Genomic DNA, 23787 nt, shown 5'->3' with positions numbered 1-23787 from the left:
TAGAAATATATATTTAAAAGTTGTATTGATACTTTAAAGCTATTTTGAAAAATCGTGATATAAGACTGGTGTCGAGATTATATTTCGCGCAATCTGGTTACTTTGACGTCTTGTAAATATTCTAGATTACATATTTGTGATTTGCATTCGCGTTTCGAGCAATAAAAGATCGTGATATATCGAGTGAGATAGCGTTTCCAATACAATGTAGCTTTGAGACCTTGGAGTTTATCGTTAAAGTTGGTAATGGACGATACAATAAATTGTTGAAATGTAATAATGACAATATAATTGATTGTTGAATTGTATATACACAAATAAAGCGATTCGTTGAATGATTACATTCAAGTGTTTAATTTATCAGCAGCTTGAGTTTACGAATATTCGATAAGGCATAATCACAACAAATAATAATAAACATATGTATGCATATATGTATATACAGACTGCATCATAAAATGTTAAAATTACTGATTAATATTGGAGAATCTTATTTTTTGAGAGAACACGATCTAATTTATCAAATAGTATTACAAATTGTCAATTTTATATATCTTAGTATTCCAAAATAATTTTTTATTCCACTTTCATTGGATTCTAATCCAAAGGTAATTAACGGTGTAACAACAAACCGAGTTAATGTACGTTTTAAATATCTTGTACGAGCTCGTTTTGATGATCGATACGTCAGCGGGCGCGAATGCCATACGTGGAAAACAAACACTAATAACGGGATTTAGCGTGGGGCGGCTGGTTGACGGCGATAACGAAAATTGATTTCACCCTCCGCGTCCCTTTCCGCGGCACGGGGATGCTCTATTCGAGCGCGTTGATGTTCATGGGACGCTGCGCAAAACCAGTGACACGCCTCTCTCTCTCCATCGACATAGTTCGTATCCCCTTCGTACCTAGACCCACACGTGCCCGGTAGAACACTGGTTTAACCCATTCAAGGATTTAACTCCGTTGGCGGAAATCAATTGTTGCCCGCCGAATAGAAAATAAAAATATCTAGTGTGGTTGTAAAAGCGTAGCACATATTTGAAGCAATATAAAATTGTAGAAAGAAATTCAACTCACCAAAAATAAAAGAATCTTAAATTTCAAGAGTCAAACAGAACTAACTGGCTAAAACATGCCAGAGTTGGATGTTTTTAAGACGTCTATGCTCCATCCAATTTTAACAAAATCCAGTAAGAAATGGTATTGAAGCATGCATTCAGAGGTGGAGGACAATTTGTATAGAATCTGAAATTAGAATTTTATATTAGGAACATATATTTTTAAACAATAAGATGAGGAATTTAGAAGAGAGATGATAAAAAAAAAATTATTTTAGAATCCAATTTAACTATATAATTTTTAATCTTATTATCTTAATTACTGTTATCGTTGTTATCAATATTTATAACAATACTAAATCTAATATTTATTGCAACAAGGTGTTTGAAGATGCCTATCTAACACGGCGACACTTATACACAAGTGAAAGTGTCGCCAAGATTTCGGGTAGAACGTTATTGAAACGATGAACGGAGGCTGCGCGAGTGTTCGCTGCTGATAAGGGATGCCCCGCCCTACAGCCCTCTCGCGACAATCACCCTCCCGCGTCCTCCTCACGGTCGTGGAATCGCAAGGGTCAAGTTGTTGGAGGACCCAGTAACGGCGTGAGGTATTAATCTTGGGGATTAAGCGGACAAATCGACGGGAGATTAATTTTTAAGATGCCGTAAAATGAAAAGGATCACCTCGACGCTTAATTAACAGTTACGCTACATCGTTTTGTAATTAATCTCCTCGCGTTTCTTTTTTTTTCACAAATTCTTTATGTCGATGTCTTGCTAATCTGGATGTACTAGAAATAAAATAAATGCGTTAGATTTGCGAAATATCTCATAATTATTGCAGTTTTTAAGATCGCGATGCATTAAATTTGACATTTATAAGGTATAATAAATTTTCGGTCACGTTGTATATATGTATGTGAATAGTCAATATTAATGATTCTTTGAATTTTTATCTAAAAATGCATGGAACCAAAGACCGCGATAAGAATCACGTGAGTCAATCTCACATGCGGTGGTAGTGATATTAATACCTTATCCTTATTCATTGGCACGCGCAAATTGGGTCGCGAGTTGCCAAGCCTGTGGGAAACCGCTACAAAATATCCCCTATTAAATTCGATAGGGACACCCGGGAGTGCCTTTCTATCGATTCTCGTAATGGCATTGGTTATTTTTCTAATTTTCACAGTATCCGCGATAATATCACATACAATATATTAAAAAAAATATTACATAAAAATAAAATAATTGCAATTAGATTGATTCTGAAAAAATATATAACTAATAAAGAATATGTTAATAAAATTTGTATCTCGAAACAATTTTAAAAAACATTTTTCAATAGAATAAGAAAATAACAATCTGTTTGTGTATATTATTATATTATACATATATTGTAATATATATTGTAATGAGTTGAAGATAGATACAATTAATTATTATTAATCTTAAATACGAGAAAAAATTGATATATTTAGAAGAAATGATAAATGATGCATTAGTGAAAAACTTTTCCCAAACAATCAACTTTCGATTAGCCGATCTCCGTCATTCGAGAAGCATAAAAAAACGTGAGCCCTGCTTACTATACATTAAGGGTGAGAGAGCGGCTACCCCCTGTCGTCAAGTGGCCACCGGGTTGTTTTATTATGACACCTCGGGAGGGTGCTACAGATTTTCCAGTAGGATGCGCCGGGGTGTCATCGTCGCAGCCCGATTAGATGATCGTATCATTCTTGATGTTCATTCGAGCGCCATTACGAGCCAATCTGCGTGGGACCTGGTCTTGATCTGATCCTGAATAAATCCAATACATGATGATTATTTTTAGATATTCTTAATAGAAAAATTATAAACTTTAGATTCTGTGATTAATATAAATTCTATTATTTCAAATTTTTTCAACTCTAAAAAATTAGCAAAATTTGTATGCAAAAATAATTTCAAGGAAATTGATGGGAAGAGCAACTATAAGTATTTATATAAACTGTAATATGTTTTCACTACTATTGTTTATGACATTGTTTAAAAATAATTCACAATCGTGATAAAGATATATTACTATAATATCTCAAGAATTGAATATATAAAGGATGATATACATATATATACATATAATAAAAATAAAAATTAAGAAGGAAAAAGAGAAAAGTTGAATAATTTGCAGAGCATATGGTCAATAAAACATCGTTCGTTTTCCTAAAAGTTACTCATCACCTTATCATGAGGAACAAAAAGTTGTTCTAGTTGGACGACAAGAGCGATAAGATAAAACTACGAGAGACTTGACACGCATCATTCTTTATGCAAAGCAGGAAATATCTTCGAAACACATGGCAATGAGTCGAAGCAGGAAAAGAGTGGAGACAGATTCGTTCTTTTTGCATACGTAGATACACGTGCACTGAAAGATAACAAGCAATATCTTGCAGCTGTCTCTATTATTCCATGTCTATTTAAAGCTTAAATATGCGATTTCGTGCAATTTAGCAATAGTATACTGATTACATAAATTGTAACAAGTGTTTCTAATTAAATTTGAAAATGTTAATAAAAAGCAAGAGCACGATACATAAAAAAAGGTCAAAAATGTATATAATAAAAATAAAAAATATAATAAATATGTATATGTAAACAATAAAAATACATATTTCCTACATATTTATTATAATTTATTACAATAAACTATTTATTTACTAAATGTAGAAACATTGCTTGTGTGCGTGTGCGTATATGTGCACGATGCTAAATAATTTTAAATATAAATTATTTAATGCCCGACTCCCTTTCAGATATAATAAATATGGCACCTTAATCTCAGAATAAAAGGCATATAAAGGACACGTGCGTTACCCTCGATTGTCAAACACGTGTCCGATCATAAAACGGATAACTTTTTCTACATTGCCAATTAATCCATCATAGATACAAAAATTGCTTGTAATTTAAAAGTAAAATAAATTTTATAAACTCAGAATATGCTTTCTACAAGCTTTTTTACTTGACAATCTCTTAAATGCCGATGGTTTAATTTACACATAATAAATCAAAAAAATAAGATACATTTTTTTTATTACTGTTATTATTATCGGAATTCTTTAAATTATTAAATTATTGTTTTAAACTAATATAGAAAGATAATTGATACTTAATCTCTTAACAATCATAAATTATACAAAATTATGAAAAGTATGAAAGTGGCAGTTCTTACTACGTGCTACAATGTTACGTATAACATCTTTCGAGCAAGAATATATTACGCAAATCGCGAATCAATTCCGAATGAAGCATGATCTCGCGTTTTTACTGGATATATGAAGATATGATCCGCGTGGAGAACGTCGATACAGGGATGCTGGATGGAGCACGGATGGGACGGACCTGATACGAGCTCCACCCATAAGCCTGCGCTCCGCCCTCGTGAAATTCATTTACCCGGAGGGTTACCCTGGACTCGCCACTAGTCAAATCGTCTCTTTCAACATCGGTGTTACTCTCCATCACGATCGCAATGTGAGCTAGAGATCTCGTTCTTCAAGTCAATCTGTAGCATTTAATTTTACGGTACTATTAGCCTTTTTTGTGCGCGACATGGTGAGTATTAATTATTTCGTGTGTGTTTGTGTGTAATGATTATCTGTGATCGCTCAAAAACGTGTGTTCTACAAATCTTTCCATTTCTATAATTATGTGGATCTCAAGATGTGATTATGTACAAGTGTTTGTGAAAATATGTGACTAGAATGTCACAATTGTTTATCGTAGACAGTTTAAAGAATCCTGTCCTTGATTATGATATAATAATTGTAATACATAAAAATTTCATTTGTTGACTCATTATTATTATTACAAGTCAGTTTTCAAAGATCTTATAGATATTATATTGACATTCTTAATTGATAAAAATACAATTTAAATGACAAATCACATCCCTTCTAGATTTATGAATTTTTTACATTAACAGGGAATCACGTATTTACATCATGGATAGATATTTTTAACGAAGAATAATTTGAAATAAGAAATAGTATTAATATATAAAAAATATTAAAAGAAGGCGCAAATATACAAGCGGAAATGCTTCCTTCTTCGTATAAATAAAACTGATATACGAACAGCAAGTGCATATAATGACTAATGCCATAAAGATAATTCGAATGGCACATATATCTGTTGAATGTCAGGGACAATTAAAGAAAACGTGGTATCAACTTCCTGTTAGCGTTATGTAGGCTAATTATATTCGAAATTTGTCGACATTGCCCATCTAACAAACTTGCTTTATTATTCTTGTTACTGTGGAGACTTTATTCTTGATTTTTTACGAATCAGTTTTTAAAATAAGCTTATAGAGTATAGAATTAGTGTATAACTGTAATGAATTTTGAAGCTGTGATAAACGTAATACAATAATCTCTACATGGTTATTCGTTTCGACGGAAATGGAAACGTGATGAATGACATTTACGAATGATAGAGTAAAACTTTGATTGCATACATTCATCATGTTTGTTCATACTTATCTATCCTTGCAGCCAATGTTAACGTACAGCGGCTGCGGAATAGGAGTCGCGGATGCTGAAAATGGCTCCCCAGCTGGATCGTTACTGTCCGGCGAGGGAGAGCTTCCGGAAGAAGCCGGCGATTCTCCAGGTACATCGAGAGACACCGAAGAAGAAGCGACACTCTCCGATGAATTCTATTCTCACGACACCGACGACGAGGAAGATCAAAGCAAAAGACGCCGGGATCGTTCTAGTTCCGTGAGCGAGATAAAAAATCTTTCCCTGCTAAATTATAAAATTTCAAAAGAATACAAAGTAAATATAAAATAAATATAATTATAAAATAAATATAAATATAAAATAAACAGAAAATAAATATAAAATATAATAAGTTTTACCATAATCTCTCCAAATCTGTGGAATATCAAGACAACAGAATGTTGACTTAGAGATAGTTCAATGAAATTCATAATAATCTCGTAGCTAGACGGCATTTCGTCTTCTGGAAGTGGTCATTTGGGATCGCCTACGCCTCGTGTAGGTCACTTGGGAGTCAGAAAGTTATTCACCAACAGTCGCGAACGATGGAGACAGCAGAATGTGAGCGGCGCCTTCGCCGAGCTTCGCAAATTGGTGCCGACGCATCCGCCGGACAAGAAACTGTCGAAAAATGAAATATTACGAATGGCAATAAGGTAACTTTCAGCTTAAATAAATATTAAGTATAAACAGATATTAATATCCATCAGTTTCAGTCATATATTTTTTTAATAACTTGAGAAAAAAAGACAAAAGTATTTCCTTTGTTTTTAAAAATAATGAAAAAATATAAAGATTTGCATATCTAGATATATATTCTCGAATATTAAAAGAAATGTTAACAGAAGTGTGTGATATATAATATAGAGACATTTTTCAATAATATTTTAATAAGGAAGAGAAAAATTAAAGAAGAAAAAATTTTGAATTATCTGATATTCAAACTTGAAATGATAATAAATCTTAATTTCGTAGATACATAAGATTGCTAAGCAATGTTCTCGAGTGGCAGAAGGGTCAGGATCGCAATGGGATGCAGCAGCACGACGTGCGCATCAAATGCGAATCGCATTTGAACAATCAAAATTCCGTGGCGTATCACGCGAAGCCGGCCGTGGCATTTCTGAAACAGGAGAAGCAGAACGTGTCGGAGAATTCTCACGTTTTTCGCGTTAATTATTCCGCGCAGAGGCATAACGCGACGTGCGACAAGAACGGCAGTAGTTTGCTGATGATTGCATCGACCGGGCTCAACGTGGCTATTCCCACCGGAAAACGCTGTGTCACACCTTCCATCATTGTTACCCAAGGCAACTTTCATAGGTAAATTTTGACGTTAGTTTAGTTCTCTGTAAAAAATATAAGAATTAGAAAAAATCCGTAGATATTTGATTTTTTATAATAGAGTACCAAAGTAGCAACCATACGTCATTTTGACGTTGAATGACGTTAGTTTGCTACTTGAGTAGATCATATTCGTTATAAATATTTATTGTTTACAACTTTGTAATATCTACAACAGCAACAACAATGGAAACCTTATACGTTCTCCATCGGGCGGACGGTCCTTGAGTTTCCCGAAATCACCGCAGATCTCATCGAACACCAATGTAATATCCAACGGATCCTCACCGTCTTTGACGAGTCATGCACCAGTCACGAACGGGGTAGGTTCGAGCGGGTCAAACTGTGCTCAGAAAAGATTCAAGATCGAACGAGAAGATGACGAGCAGACTTCGAGGGACTGCCGAGTCCCGCCACCACCCGCTCACAGTGTACCGGTCAGGAAGAGAGTCAAAGTCGCCTTTGTCAAGGACTCGAATTCAGGATTCCGCGGTGATTTGTGTGGCGCGGATCGCAAATGAAAAGCATTGGTGAGAGATACCTGTTTATGAAATAATCAATTTCATTTTAAGCACATAACATACATTGTGTAAATATTGTTTTCTTGCTGTATTTGACAATAATACGATATAAAATCGAATAACTGAATTTTTGAGATGGAGATTTTGAGTTAATATATATCTACTATATAAAAATTTTATCCCCAATTAATTAAACTTTAAACATATATTTTAATTCGTAGAAAACATGTTTTTGTTATATAATTCTGTATTGATTTAATAAAAATTTTGTCTTGTTATAGAAAGAATATTTTGCTAAAAATATCTTATTAAATGTTCCGTTCTGTGGAACATTAAACTAACATGTTTCCAATTTTTTTAATATTTTGATTATTAGAACTGTAACGTGAACAGATTTATAAAATACACTTTTGTTAAAGACAAATTATTTGCTGAAAAAATGGATTAAAAGAATAGCTAATTCAGTGAAATATTTTATATCTAGATGGCAAAGGGGACGTGTTCCTCAAAGAATAGTTTATTATGTATTTTGCGTTACACACCGTTTGTATTAATTATTATATCGCAGTTACGCTTTGGACAGTGACATGAAAAACACGAATAGGAAACTTCTGATTACGTAGTAAACCGTTGTAAATTTGTTACAAATACATTTCATTTATCAGGCTTCCGTGTCTCCGTTGATCGTAGATGCTATATTATTGTAGAGCTCTGTAACAGAATATATTGAGTTTCGTACATCCATCCGTTTACATATCGTATTATTATACGTTGAACACAGTAAACGATAGTTGAACAGTTATCTATAGACAACGGATTCCATTGTATATTCTTCGATAATTTATATCTTATTTCATATTCACCTTCGAGATAATTTATATCTTATTTTATATATTTACTTTCGTAAATAACTTATCAATCTTTCCTCGTCTTCATACGACAAAAATGATGGGACATTGTCCAACATAAGACTATTTTGACACATTGAATATCGTCGCAGTAAACTTTTTATACAACATATCTACACTTACAAATGTTATTAGAGGAAATCCATCTCGTCGCACAGCTGTTTTTTCCTCTGTTTCACCTACATCGAGAGTTATGTACTTCTGCACTTGTACCTTTTGTCCGTAAACTTTAATCGAAAACTCTGCGAAAGCGGTGTTCGTCTCGCGAAACAACCGCTCTCGCAGGCGTTCCCTACGTCAGGTATACTTTGTATCTGGTGCTGTCTCGCTCTTCCGACGACAGCTTCTTGGGGACGTATCGCTCGTCGTTAAACTCAATCGGCGGCACCGGGGTGGACGGTCGTCGCTCGTCGCTCTGGCTGAAGGCTCTCCTCGGCGGCGGCTCGTGGGTTTTCGCGCTTTTGCACTCAACGCTGCCCCGTTTATCGAGGTTCATGCTGACGTAACTGGCGTCGCTGGCGCGCGGATCCCTCTTCGAGAAGTCCACCTCTACGTAGCTGACACGCGAGTCGCGCAATCTCGCACTCACGTCTGAATTTCGCATGTTCTCCTGGTTCACCAAAGGTCTCCTCGTCGGTGTTTCCGGTTGATTTCGCCGTCTGATCGTCGGCGATTCCAGCGGTTGCCGGGACGCACGTCGAACCTTCTCATCGTAATCGTCCGAGTATGTGCGTCCACGAGCTCGATTACGAGCCCGTTCCATATTGCGATCCTCGCTGTATCGCACCCTGTCATTGAACCTCCGTAGACGCTCGTCCTCCTGTTCGTTCGTGAACACCTCGCTGGCATCGTGAACACTGCGCTTTGGATATGGTCGTCGTCTGTCGTCCTCCTCCTCCTCATCGACTTTGGTCTACGAAAAGTACAAGGCAAAAGAGATGTATATTGACTCCATAAAGCGTATATCGTTTAATAAACTTGAATTCGCGTACCTTGAATATATCGATTCTGTCATTGAATTCCAAATCTTGACTGTTTCTGCGAACCGGCCGATAATTGCCTCTTTCCTCTTCGCTGCTACTCTTACTGATCCAAGCGTTATCGCGCTGAGAGGTTCCCGCTCTCTTTGGCCACTCGTTCTCCGTCTTGAAATCGTACAAATCTCGCATACGTTGACTGAGTTTGTTCGCTCGTTCGTTAGCATCGACAAAACTCGAAGAGCGATCTCTGCCGACATCCAACTCGTCTGCAATTAAATATCGCAGCATGAATGGAGACGTCTATAAAAGTTCTTGTACATTTTATGTCTTACCTTGTCTTTGTAAATATCCTTTTTCGTTCTTCGCTGGTGAGAACTTTCTGGAGGGTTGCCACTTAGAGGCATCCGCGTCCTTGCACGACTCTTCGTCCTTTTTATTGTGCTCCGAGGAATCTCTTCTGTCGGGATTTTTTGGTGTGGGATTGGGTGATGGACTTTTGGCGGAGGTTATCCATCGGGTAGCCGCACTCTGTGTAATCTCACAGCTGTCTCTTGCGAGAGGAGACGACTCTCGGCGAAACTTTCCACCGTTAACTTGTGGTATCCACCTAAAAAAAGATCAGATGTTCCAGGTCGAATCTTTTGTTTCAAAATCAGCATTTACTACTTAATCTGCACATATAAAGCAAAAACCTCGAGTCTCAACAAAAGGCTAATATTATTTATGATTAACAATCGCAACAGATTACTTGTATCAAGAACACTTAGTTGTAATTAATTATTAAATTAGAATTCGCGAGAAAGCTATTACAGATTCACAAAATCAATATTAATTATATTCATGCACATTTGTAGGAATTTTTAACTCACAAAACTGTTCTTCCAATTAATTCCATGGAAATAATTATCCCATGAAAAAGGGAAGAAGGAAATACATTTAAACATTGAGATATTTCAGTATTCTACACAATGGAAAGTTGTATCGTTAATTAGTTACTTTTATCAATCTATTTGGAATCGCGACGAATCACAAACATATACGAGGAGCGTCACAACGTGAAAAAATATTAGCGACTAGTTCCGGTCGGTGGAGCAAACCAGGCACCACTATGTTTTCACGTTGGATCATTCGACAATGTTACATCGACCAACGTGAATTTCCATCAACAAAATCGTCCAAAACTAACTCAAAATCGCTACAAACAGGAAGAGACGAACACGGAAGAAAGAGAGCAGAGCTACAACATCTGACCGAAACTAGACGCCATTACCCGTTGGAGGCTCCGTAACGACTATCAATCGCGTCTACGAATCTCAACTACAATCCCGATCAGAGCATTTCTCGCTTTTGGACATGGAAAATGTGTGTGGTCAACCTCGTGGCGATGGTACGCGGATCGCTGCAGTCCGTGTGTCTTCGCTGTTCGACGATGCTCTTTTCGATGTGCCTCGTGGCGGTCACGTCGGTGCTGTAACTCCTGGAGGAGGGTTGAGATCGACCGACGCTCTCGGGCTCGATCCTGGCGTATCGATTCTCAGCTGACGTAGTCGTCGTCTCGTCGATGCTTTCCTGCCGCTCGTCCCTCGACGCTCTCTTGATGGCCCCGGGTGATTGCAGCCCCCGCGGCACGTATCTCGGCAACGGCATCCATCTCGTCGTGTCCAATTTACTGGAGTCGGTGATCTCGGTGTGCCGTCGATCTTCCACGCGACGTTCCGTGTATTTCTTCAAGCAATCTACATCTGCACTGCGGCTACGCTGACTGCGCGGTGATCGAGATGGTCTTCGTTGTTGCCCATTGTTCGGGCCAGCCCTTTCCTAAAGTTTTTAGGCGAATGTATCGAGAGAATTATGTGCTTTGAAGTAAATGCTTTTTCGTACACAGAACAGATTTGAACGATATTTTCGTGCTAGTTTAAAATTTGTGAGCTGTCACTTTATCTAGGATAGAAATAATAGACAAAAAAATAATATTATGGAATCTATAATAAAAAACTTCGATCAATTGTGCAATTAAAAAACATGCATATATTTGATAAAGGTCTTTTGTTTTTTTTTTTAATTTTTAAAGATGAGTATCAAAATCATGTATTTTTTTAGCAAAGAATTTAAATTAAGTATACGCATTTTATATTAATAAAAGATTTTTCTTGTATAAATATGTAATAATAATTTTTGTTATCAATTTATAGACAATTTTATAAACATCTTATTCTAATAAAAAAATTGTTTTTATTACACAAGAAGATAGAGGAAGTGGGATAAGAAGGGATAAGTCATTTAATAAACTCCTAACAATTACTTTGTCAATAATTCAATTTTTTCGATATAAAATATTCTCCGATAAATACATGCGATATCATCATCAATCAATGTATTTATTAAAGAATTCAAAAATAAGGAATGAGATATTTTTCGCATTTTTTTTGATTAAGCAAAAGTATGGACAGCTGCATGAAGGCAATATCGTTTATCATTTCACACATCAATTACGATTACAAAATCGAACTTCCAGCAAAGAAGACTGGCGCTGGCAAGGAGGCGCGTGTCGGATATTACCTAAGTAAGGTGAAGCCTTGCGTAATCGGATATGTGCAGAATTCCGTGCTCCGCGGATGCGATGTGCAGGCTGGCGCCGCACGCGCGAGGATTGATTCTGGAATTATGCAGCTCGGTTATTTGGGTGCTGCATGCCGCCGCTGGATCGCCGCTGGATTCTAGAAAATTATTCCAGAATTCGTTTCCTGCAGAGAACACAAGTAAAAAATATTTTGCATAAAATCTTCCTGCCAGTATAATAACGAGTTTATTAAGTACAGCATTGCAATTAATAGAATAATAAAAATTACGGGGAGAAAAATTTCTCTTGGAATTTATTCTGAAAATCATGGTAATCGTGTGACAATATGATATTGGGAGAATTTTATAAGAGTTTCTCTGATTAACATTTATCACAATAAAAATATTAATATGTACATAGTAAAATTAATCGAACATATTTTATATTCTATTGTGGTATAATATTAATATTTTTTATTGTAATAAATATCTTTTAATCAGAGAAACTCTCATAAAATTCTTCTAATACCGTATTGTGCCACGATTATCATGATTTTCAGGGTAAATTCTAAGAGAAAATTCTTCGTGCAACAATATAAACAAAAAAATTAAATAAAATAATCAGAATGTTTATAAATACCTGGCAACGCGTTTCCATCCCAGGCATAAGTGACAATGAGCAATTTGTTCGCGTCGTTAGCTCGAAATAGCCTGCTGTGTGGTTCTCTTAAGGCGAAATGAATTTTTATATCTAAAAATTTCATTTATTCAGAGAAGAAAGAATGTTTATAAATATTACTTACTATAGGAGATACAATTATTATTTACTAACCGCCCAGATAATCGCCGTTTCCTGCGCCGCCACATTTCTCCTGCCGAAAGTAAGAGAACATGATGTCAGAAACGTACTTGAGCTTCTTGTTCATCTTTTTAAGCGCAATTTCGAACGTTTTCAGGAAATATACTTCTTGATCCGGAATTATTTTCCAGACACCTAAAAAACGTCATTTAATTAATCGATTAGCTCTAAGAGAAACATACATAATGACTTTAATAATTTATGAATATAAAGTTCAAACTTAATTCGGTTATAACGATGAGATAATTGCCACTAACCGAGGCCAAAACCGACCACGTGCAAGAAAGCGGTCGTGTTTTGCTTCTCGGCGCGAGTGTTTGCCTCAAGCAATATTATCTCTACGGAAAGCAGGGTCCTCTTCATGTAATTCTCGATATCGAAGATGATCTGGCTGGTTAACGACAGGTAACGTCTGTTGTCTTTCGATTTAACGCGTTTTACGGTTTCCTCGTAGAGCGGATGATAATCGGCGCCGTAAAACTGCGCCCATAAAACACACATCCCGCGTTTCTCTTCGGACGCACCATCCTTGGCTCCATATCTATCTCATATAAATTGATTCTATCAAGAAAAAAATTCACTTCTATGATGTAAGAAAGGAAACTTTACACACACACACACACACACAAGTTACATAAAACGTTGTATTAAATTTGGCTACCGTCTCCCGAAAGAAATGCTGCTGCATCTTATATCTTTATTATAATCACAATAATGACGATTAAGCAAAAACATCGAGATATCTGACGTCCTAGCATAATGAGAATTTTATTTTTAAATCATTAAGCGTCGCTATTACAATTTTTATCCTAACGAAACATAATTATTGCGGAAAGTTGTTGCTTACCCGTTCTCTACATTGTTTTGTAACGGCATGATGAGAATATCCTGATATTCCATAAATCGGGGCTTTTCGAATCTACGTGATAGATAAAATGGCACACAATTATACATTTATTAATAAAATATTATAATAAATTTTATTCTCTTTATAGAATCTCAATAGAAGATAATTATATGTATATACAAGAAAAAATAGAAATAAAAAAAGAGGTAAAAATATCTCGTTAAGAATTATCGGTATTTTTTTTGTGACGATTTCAACAATCAATTATAAGAAATTTTCGCAGGTATAAATAATCGCACGCGCGAAGGTGATAAAAATAGAACACGCAATGTGCACAGACACGACAAGATGAACGTGTCGCAGTAGTTCGCGCGTATAAAAATATTTCCGCAGAAGGCAGGGTTAAATAAAATGCATAAAAACCTTGTGCCTACGACACCCATAATAACCCCACGAGGTTGGATTGCGTCTGGGTCACTGCTCACGATACCTCTATTCTTTCGCGAGCCGTCGTTTATGAATTCCGTGTGAGACGACATCACCATCATCGCCGATAATTTTATCTCATCGTAACTCAAGCAATTTTTCAGGACCTATTTGTCAAATAGTAAAGATGTTTAACTCAGCGACATCAAAAGGATAGATTTACCTATCGCAACATCAAAAGGATAGAAGATGTTTGACGTATTATAAGGAAAAGGTAACTCTACATTATTTTTTAATATCTTATATATATATTATCTTTAAACTTCCAATATTGGTAAACATATGTGACGTTATATCGATATACAGAGGAAACTCAATAGACTCCAATCAAGTGCAAAATAAAGATGGAGAGATGAGAATTTTTTATTAAAATATTATTATATATACAAAAACAAAACTGATGTATTTCTAGAGTTTTGATTATATTTAATTCATTCAGCGATTGAAATAGAGAGAAATTTGTGATCATAATATATTTCTATTTATTTGATACTTTATATAATTTGCTTAATTGGAGAAATTTCAGAATATATAACTTTCACACACATGTAAAACAATTCTCATATAATTATTTTCTACATTAAAGAGAAACGTAATAACACATTTTTGTTGTAATATTTGTTATATATTGATTTTTATTTTGGTTACTTATATCATTATATTAGTTAAATATTTATTATAATTTTAAATATTATATATATAATATAATTTTAATTTATAAACTATTTCTTTTATTTAATTAAAAACAGAATATATACATACCAATGGTTCCTTCTCATTGTTTGTACCAACGCTTTCCCATCCGTCGACGCCGCTCTTGTTGTCAATTAATTTCCATCGATCATTATTACCTAAAAAACAAACAGCCCTCTTTTCCAGCAGGCGATGAATAAATTCGCTGAGGGTTATATCCTTGTATAAAGCTTTCTCGACAGCGCTACCATACAACCGCTTGTGTTTCAACCATCGAGCAATCAAGGGCAGCATCGCCTCGTGTATCAGCGGATATGTCGAATTCGCGTTGAACTGAATGAACAACGAAATCGAAAGATATCGAATTTGCAATTGCATTGGATTTAATCAAAATTATCGTACATCGTAAGGCCTATGGCAGAGAACTAAACGTAAGTTCTTACGTCTGTAACGATAGATATAAGATAAAGTAAGGCAAAAAAAACGTATACGTAATATGTATGTATGGCAAGTGCACGATGTATATTTTGCACACACGACTTATTTAATTACGCGTATTACGTATATATTTTTCTTGGCCCTACTTTACGTCTACGACAGACGTAAGAACATACGTTTAGTTCTCTGCCATAGGTCTAAAAAATTAAAAAAAAAGAGTTCACAGATTTAAATCAACACAGAGAGAATTTTCTCTTAGAATTTATCTTGAAAATGATAATTGTGGGACAATATGGTATTGGGAGAATTTTATAATAAAATGTTACTATATATTTTAGTCAAATTTTAAATAAAAATTTTATTATATATTTTAGTAAAATTAATCAAATGTATTTTATATCTTATTGTGGTAGATATTAATATTTTGTATTGTGATAAATATTAATCAGAAAAACTTTAAAAGTTTTTTCAATACTACATTGTCCCATGATTACTATGAATTTCAGGATAAATTCTAAGAGAAAATTCTCTCTATGTACGGAATTGTAATCTCTCTCTAAGAAAGAGAAATACAAAATAATAATCTTCACAAAATCAAATAAATAAAGTAGTGTTTTCTATCGAATTTTCGAGTAGGTAATAATATCTTTTTAATAAATTTTTAATCAAGAGTCTGCTACTCTTTCTAACTTATATATTTCATTTAGGTCTGATTGCACCAACATTATTTTGATTTAAGCGGGCCTTTAAATATGTATCAATCTTTAGTTTCTCTTTCTAAATAAATAAAGGTGAACACATATTTAAGTCCCGCTTAAAATCCAAATAACGTGGATGCAATCAGGTCTTAATGGATAAAATAATTCGCTGGATTTACGCAAACCTCAATGGTCTCTGGGCTGACTCCCCTGTTCCTCAGGGAGACGCATCTCATAGTGCTAATTGGAAACTTCACGGGAAACGCTTCGCTCCGCTCGATTAAATCCACAAAACTGGTCGGTGGCGGCACGGAGACATCGAGACAATTTTTCAGCAACTCTATCATGTCGTCGTCGAAGGGCACGCCATGGGGCGAGCCCAGGGTGTTCTCCCACGATATCTCCGGCGGATACCGTAACAGCATCTGTTGCCGTATTTCTTCCGCTCGTCGATTATTCTACAAAGAAATAATAAATTGATATTTTACGAAGACACAAGTATTTGCACTCTTCCTGGATTAGATAGGATCAATCAAAGGACACTAAGGATCTAATATCGAATGGAAATTTCAATTTTTAGTAAAGACGGTAAGCATGTTTTGGATATGGGCATCCTCAGAAGGGAGTAAGAGAGAGCATTTGCTCCCCCCTTTGGAAACAGTAAAAAAAAAGAAAATAAAAAATAAAATTTGAAAGAATTAAGAAAGAACAAAAAATAAAAAACAAAAAAATTTAATTATGCCCTCCTGGAATCAGTAAAAAAATTAAGCATTTGCTCTCCTTTCGAAAACATTGAAATTTATTTGCATATTTAATATATATATAAAAAAAATGAAAATAACTAAAAAAGAATTTGAAAGTATTAAGAAGAAAAAATAATAAACAAAAAAATTAATTATGCCTCCTTCTAAAAAAAATCCTGCGGACGCCCATAATTTTGGAAAAGATTTTTTCGAAAAATTTACATATATTATATTTTTTAAACAGCGCGATGTGTTGTAAATAAAAATAAGAATTGAAGAAAGAAAGCAACGTAAGTTTTTGCTGAAAATTAATAAGCAAGCAATTCGTTTTTAAATGGTTAAACAAAATAATTTCGCGTGTTACATCGATGACATCGAAGCCAAGAGCTACGAAATCGATTCTAAGAAAAATTTTGCAAAACAGCAAAACGTCGTTCTATTAATACAACCCCCCGCTGATTACAGCAAGGACGCCGGTCCCTTTGACACTTGAGCATAAAATCCGTTAAGTAGCGTAAAATGTATCCGTTCATCCTAGCGAGCGGCTTGACGTTCACTCTCTTCGTGGGCGCGCATATGTGCATACGAATACGTACGCGAACGCACATATACAGACGTGAAAAAAATGCACGCATTTGTTTAACGCCCACGACGGTCCTGCAATTTACTTCATTTTACTGTTTATCGATTCTGCCACCTGAGCGATAGGGGTGAGAGCGAAGTAAAATTCACAGGTTTTCTCGCATTGTGAAACAATTGTCAATGTTGTTTATTATTTTGCTCTAGCCTTTGTACTCTTGTGAACGGAAAGCAAGGTAATGCGTATCGATCTGTTATTCTAAATTTTTATTTTTTTCTGCCGCTTAACTTATTTCATAATTAATGCATAAATACTTTATAATTAACTTATTTATTTAATATTTTATTTTTAATAATATATAATTATTTAATTAATAATATATAATTTTTAAAATATAAATATAATAAAATATAATTTTTTTTTTTTTAAATTATTAGGTGCACTAATAATTAAATGTGTATTAAATTTAATATTTTCATAAAAAATGTATTACTTGTCATAGATAAAATATTAATTTATCCAAAGAAACTTGTAAAACAAAAAAATTATTCAAAATTATGTATAAGATATATTTAAAAAAAAACTATAATATTGTTTATGCATAAAAAAAGCGTTCAGCTATTTTGCGTTCTAATCAACAAATGTTACAGAAAAAAATTTATATAATAAACAATAAAGAGGAACAATATTATAAATAAAAAAGATGCCTCCCTATAATTTCTATGCATTAAATATTAAGTATAACATATTAAAATTATAATATATAATTATAATAATAATAACGAACAATAAAAGAACAAGAATTAAACAACGAAAGTGCTGTCAATTTCGCGCATTTGACATACGAGTGGCTGATCAGCTGATTGTACTATAAAATTACAATCTTTTAATCAAATTAATACAATATATGTCAAATACACAGAGCAGAGTTGGGTAAACTAGTTAATTAGTTAAAAGTTAAAACTTAGTTAAAAGTTAATAACTTTTAACTTAGTTTAGTTAATTTAAAATGTATTCATTTTTAACTTCAACTAGTTATTTTTGACCTTAAACTTATTAACTTTTTTCCTAAGTTCATTTTTTTTATCTCTGAATATCATTATTGTTTTTTTATAAGTTATAAATTAACGTATTTTTAAATTAAGGTATTATTAATTTTTATGTTCATTTGTCATCAATTGTAAGTACCAAAATATATATTTCTATATATAAAAATCAAAATTTCTTTGTTATTATAAATTTTAAAAGAATAAACAAACTTTTAATTTAATATAAATAATGTTTCTAAAAATTAACTTTTGATTTAACTTTAGTTAATTTCATCTTAACTTAACTTTAACTAAATTAATTTTTTGTTCATGCAACTTTTAACTCAACTAAATTAATTTTATAAGCAACAAACTTTAACGTAACTTAATTTTAAAAAAACATTAACTTACCCAACCCTGCAAATACAGATAAGCAATTGAGCCTTTTATAATTAAAAGTTAGATTAATTATGTTTTTTATAAATTTCTTAATTTTAGTACGAGAATACAGCTAATTATAATTAGCGCTAATAATGTGCTCTGGTATAAAAGTTAAGAAATTTATAAGAGATGAAAGTTAACCAGTTTTTTTTCATAATTCATAGATTTTCATGATAATATAGAAATAAATAACAACTCACCTGACGAACGCAACAAGCAAATAGTGACATGCCCATAATTGTTTGCGTTGAAGGTGAAAAAGAACAAAAAACTTTGCTTCTTTTCCTCTAACGGATATTCTATTTTAGAGCGCGCAGTATCACAATTTCTAATAACAATGCGATCTCGTAATTAATTATCACGATTCGCTCATAAATCTCGTCTCTTGCAATTTTCTCAAAGTTTTAGTTCTCCTAATTTTTAGGCATGCGATCTTCTTGATTAAGCTTCTCTCAAAATCCTTCGTTATTTCTTAAGAGACAATTATATATTCAAATTGCGTGTGAAACAAAATCATATCCGGGATCTATTTATAAATCGATCTTAGTCAACAATTATACACACAGAATGACGCGTTAGGTTGAAACGAACTTGCCTCGATGCGATCTATCTTAACTTTGGGATCGATGACGATCGCGGACGTCGCGTCACATTGAATTTCGCAAATAATTACGCGATGCGAGAACACGTAAACATTTCTCGCGCTAAACGACCGTGATACGTCTAAGGATGATGTGGCTGGCATCTACTGGACCGACGTCCAGACTGCGTTTAGAGAAACGCATGCGCTCCTGCAACGCGGTGCACGCGCACACAGAGAGAATTTTCTCTTGGAATTTATCTTGAAAAAATCAGGGTAATCGTGGGACAATATGATACTGGAAGAATTTTATAAGATTATATAATGCAAAATAAAATTCGGCTCGTATGCAATTAAAATATGTGATAAATTAGAAAGCCAACTTGACGAGCTATAAGGTATTAATTACAATTTTTTATTATTATACGTCATATTATAATGTTACAACTGATAAACGTTTCAACTGTACGACAGTCTTTTTCAATATCATTGTCGCTATGTTAATATGTCAAAGAATTAAATCATTTAGTTACTAAATGATTTAATTCTTTGACATATTAGCATAGCGACAATGATATTGAAAAAGACTGTCGTACAGTTGAAACGTTTATCAGTTGTAACATTATAATATGACGTATAATAATAAAAAATTGTAATTAATACCTTATAGCTCGTCGTCAAGTTGGCCTTCTAATTTATCACGAATTTTATAAGAGTTGCTCTGATTAATATTTATCACGATCAAAAATATCAATCTCTATACACAATAAGATAGAAAATATATATTCGATTAATTTCACTGTACTAAAATTTACTAAAATTTACTATGTACATATTAATTCAATAAAAAAAATTAAATTAATAATTTTTATTTCAATACTGCCTAATAAATAATTTATTTGAAACAAATAAATATTTACCTATTTTGAAAAGTATTTTCTTATATTAAATAAATATTTTTCACATCAAATCAATATTATATAGTTTCAAATAAATGATTTATTAGGCAGTATTAAATTATTTCATCTAATTCAATAAATTTTTTTTCAGAGTATTTTTTATTGTGGTAAATATATTTTTAATCGGAGAAACTATTATAAAATCCTTCCAGTACCATATTGTCCCATGATTACCATAATTTTCAGGGTAAATTCTTCCGAAAATTCTCTCCGTGCAAAGATCCGTCAATGTCTTTAAGAAGAACATAAAAGTCAAAATGATGTCACTTTAATGTCACATTAATTAAATTTAGACAAAATTTATGTCCAAATTTGATCATAATATAATGTTAAAATTATATAAATTTGATTAGTATAACGTCAAATTAACATTATTTTGATTTTCTGTTCTTCTTTGGTGTCTACATTGTACTATTATATATATATATATATTTTTCGGCGTGGCAATGAAGAAAAGCAAAGATCCTATTTGTTCGATTAAATGTCATTTGGCTCCATTTCTGCGTCATCAATCTATGCTCAATTTGTAATCAAAGTGTGCAGATCAATAAATCTATTTTGATCCATCATTTTCCCTTTCTATCTTCCTATTTTGTTGGCATCTTATAAACTTTGCAAGTAGAATAACTTTCAAAAATGTATGATGCAAGATGTTGATTAAATTCTTCAATTTCTCAAATTGCGTAAGTTATTGCAATCTTTTTGGGTTAGTGATTCGATTAATTCTTTGTGAAAAAACTATATCTTCTCACATTTTTCAAAAAAATCTTTTCAAATGTGAATGTTTAATCGCTCGAGAGTAAATATAGGAATTAAAAGTGTTTTCCGGTATATAAACTTTATGCCATGTGAGGGAGCTTTCAAAGTATGAAAAACTATATAAAACCACGGCGCAAAAATTCTAGATAATAAAAATAGATATAATATACACTATTAATCAAACAATAAACCTGAAATGCAATATAAAGTATAACACAATATTTTAGAAAAGAATAAAGCATCTCTAAAAAGAAGCATATATATGCATACACACATTTTTGTATAATGGAAGCGTTAGATAAGCGTATATGTATATAAATATATGTATGTTAATAAGCAATGATTTACATGTACAACTATTAAAATGTTAAATTGCCTTTAAATGCCTTCATTGCCTACCATGACGCAATAAGTTTTGCGATAAGTTTTGCCACAACACGCTTTGCTGCTGTTCCGTCAACTAGTGACTTGACAGCCGGCAGTTGGAAAACAGGTTTGTATCGATTACAGGGACGTATCAAAACATTCGGCATGCCAAGACGATAATTTGCCTTTTAATATATTAATCAGAAGTGAAATTAAAAATTTAAATATGTGTATACAGAATCTGTTATGTATATATATTACATATACGTGTAACTGGATCTTTTCCTTGCTTTTTTGTCAAATTTTTGTATTGTTTGTATTGTTATCCTAACTTTATCGATAGCACTTCATGTTGGCTGCTGCCATCTGAGAGATCTCTTTAGCAAACCATTAATTATAATCAGCGAAATAAAGATTGGTCGTTCTTTCCTTATGAGTCATTACATTATCTATATTTTATACACTTGAGCAATTTTTATCACTTTCACAACAATTGTTTAAAACGAAATTGTTTAAAGATGCGAATGTAGAAAAGAACGATTTTATTCTGGGAAATTTTGAAGTATAATAAATTTATAAAATATATAAATATATATAAAATGGTTATAATAATAGCTTCAATATTTTAATATATGACATATTTATAATTTATTGCAGAATATATTTCTCATTAAGCAAATATACAATGACTGCATCCTTTTAAAACTTCAATATTCCCTTTAAATTGAGATCTAGAGATCTCGGTATAAAAAAGTGAAAATCAATTCAAATTAAATTGCATTTAAGCAGGGATATTGCAGTGAGTCTTTAATTCAACTTATGCCTAAGAGTAGTAAAATTATTTTCTAACTTCTCTTTTTCTTACTATTACTGCAAGTGATAAAAATGTGTCTCATTAAATATTAGAAGAAATTAAATAATTTGTGTACTTTTTTCGGTAAATTTTGATTGATAAGTGAACAAATAAAACCGAGTAAAACACCGCGAATTAGAAATCTGTGTGAACAGTCGACATCTGTGAAACATTATAGAAAGTACGAAGTCAAGGAACAAATGGTAATATTATTCTCGCCACAACAATGTAGATTATAAATAACAATTTAATAAAATAATAAATCTATCATTTGTATAAATTCAAAATTTTTTCGCGCAAATTGTCTAAACTACACACACACATATATATATATATATATATATATATAATTTATTATTTAAAAGAATATATTATGCATAGATAGTATTATTTTCGATATTAAGAGTTTTTCAAAAAGTAAATCATTCAATTTAGCAACAGTAAATTAAATATAATATTAGTGACAAAATGAATTATTAGATAAAATCGCGCGCGCGCGCGAGAAAGTATATAGGAATTTATGATAAAACTGATATAAAATGCTATATAATATTACTACAGTGAAGATACAGAGACGATGACTAGCACATTTTTAAAGATTTCTTTTATCTTTGTAGTAATTAAAATAAGAGATAAAACAAGATTGTATACATGACATTTGAAAATTTAATGACAAAGGGTTGATAAAATAATCTCGAAGAATGCGAATAAACGGTACATCTTGCAGCGCAACATTATATGCAAACCGGAACCGGTTTTATCAATTTACATCGTCCGGTAAAAGTAAACCGCATGCCTATAATATAAACAAAGTGTATAAAATAATTTCTAATCGTCTTGTTAAATGCATATTTAGCAATTTCTCTTCGTAAAATCTCAGACGCTGAAAACTCGTTAAACCGTGCTTCTCTTTATCGAGAACACGAATTAATCTTTCCAATTCTCGAATTAAGAAAGATTTAGTCATCTCCAAACTTGGCTCTGCCTCATTATGCTATAATAAAAGAGAAACGAATTAAATATTTAATTATACACATATAATATCTTTATAATAAAATATGACATTTTACTTACTATAAATGTAACAACGTATATATATATATATATATATATATATACGCGTTTTTAGCTTAAACAATTATAATATAAACGATGATATATAAGTGATATAAATGAAAATGAAACAAATATATATTAATGATTCAATTTTTGTGAATGTCAAAAATGGCTGGAATAAGAAAGAGAAATTTGTATGTTGAATGTTCTAGTATATACGTACCATTTCCCTGGAGATCGACGGTCTCTCTAATTCGTTCGATACCGTTTACACTTTTTTTTAATTTTACGTTTGCGGTCGACGCGACATTGGCAGTACGCGAGGTAGAATGCGAGGAAGAATGACAAAAATACACCACGATAAAACTCAGGTGAGCGACGAATGGTGAACGTACGGTACGTCGCGTCGTGCCGTTTTGGTGTCGCTAATCCCTCTCTCTTTCTCTCTTCTGTCTCTTTTACTCTTAGCGTAACTCAG

At 32.9% G+C, this 23787-nt stretch overlaps 3 protein-coding genes and 1 pseudogene across 11 annotated transcripts; 1 reads left to right on the top strand and 3 right to left on the bottom strand.

Moving 5' to 3' along the window:
- Positions 1–263: 263 nt before the first annotated feature.
- LOC114935641 (uncharacterized) lies at positions 264–7825 on the bottom strand (annotated as a pseudogene). Its single transcript, XR_014924476.1, has 7 exons — positions 7150–7825; positions 5971–6960; positions 5587–5857; positions 4279–4611; positions 3285–3529; positions 2654–2864; positions 264–1248 (listed from the first exon to the last, which is right to left on the bottom strand). The product of XR_014924476.1 is annotated as an uncharacterized LOC114935641 (transcript).
- On the top strand, positions 4249–13779 carry HLH3B (Helix loop helix protein 3B). Of its 5 annotated transcripts, none has more exons than XM_029308527.2 (6): positions 4971–5468; positions 5603–5887; positions 6056–6267; positions 6587–6934; positions 7134–7485; positions 11880–13779. In XM_029308527.2, exons 1-5 carry the CDS (start codon positions 5445–5447, stop codon positions 7474–7476), a joined length of 1212 nt encoding a protein of 403 aa, XP_029164360.1. In that variant the 5' UTR covers positions 4971–5444; the 3' UTR covers positions 7477–7485; positions 11880–13779. The 5 variants fall into 5 exon arrangements, with proteins under 5 accessions (XP_029164362.1, XP_029164360.1, XP_029164361.1 ...); XM_029308528.2 differs by having other exon boundaries at positions 10570–13779; XM_029308529.2 differs by lacking the exons at positions 4971–5468; positions 11880–13779 and adding an exon at positions 4249–4661 and having other exon boundaries at positions 7134–7603.
- On the bottom strand, positions 7978–11727 carry LOC114935589 (uncharacterized). Its single transcript, XM_029308454.2, has 5 exons — positions 11716–11727; positions 10740–11182; positions 9697–9971; positions 9377–9630; positions 7978–9297 (listed from the first exon to the last, which is right to left on the bottom strand). The coding sequence occupies exons 1-5, from the start codon at positions 11725–11727 to the stop codon at positions 8677–8679; spliced, it is 1605 nt and encodes a 534-aa protein (XP_029164287.1). The 3' UTR covers positions 7978–8676.
- LOC114935638 (ADP-ribosylarginine hydrolase CG2909) lies at positions 11023–21513 on the bottom strand. Of its 4 annotated transcripts, XM_029308522.2 has the most exons (10): positions 18937–19489; positions 16130–16402; positions 14878–15141; positions 14053–14222; positions 13630–13701; positions 13040–13323; positions 12756–12917; positions 12564–12674; positions 11924–12108; positions 11023–11182 (listed from the first exon to the last, which is right to left on the bottom strand). In XM_029308522.2, exons 1-9 carry the CDS (start codon positions 18970–18972, stop codon positions 11924–11926), a joined length of 1557 nt encoding a protein of 518 aa, XP_029164355.1. In that variant the 5' UTR covers positions 18973–19489; the 3' UTR covers positions 11023–11182. The 4 variants fall into 4 exon arrangements, with proteins under 4 accessions (XP_029164355.1, XP_029164356.1, XP_029164357.1 ...); XM_029308523.2 differs by lacking the exons at positions 11023–11182; positions 18937–19489 and adding an exon at positions 21434–21513 and having other exon boundaries at positions 11663–12108; XM_029308524.2 differs by lacking the exons at positions 11023–11182; positions 18937–19489 and adding an exon at positions 21411–21482 and having other exon boundaries at positions 11663–12108.
- Between the last annotated feature and the right edge of the window lie 2274 nt (positions 21514–23787).

The sequence above is a fragment of the Nylanderia fulva genome, unplaced genomic scaffold (assembly GCF_048542155.1).
Source record: "Nylanderia fulva isolate GAGA-0341 unplaced genomic scaffold, ASM4854215v1 Scaffold18, whole genome shotgun sequence".
In the NCBI taxonomy this organism is placed as follows: Eukaryota; Metazoa; Arthropoda; class Insecta; order Hymenoptera; family Formicidae; genus Nylanderia; species Nylanderia fulva.
The sequence above is the reverse complement of the archived record's forward strand: the minus strand, read 5'-3'. Positions and strand labels throughout refer to the sequence as shown.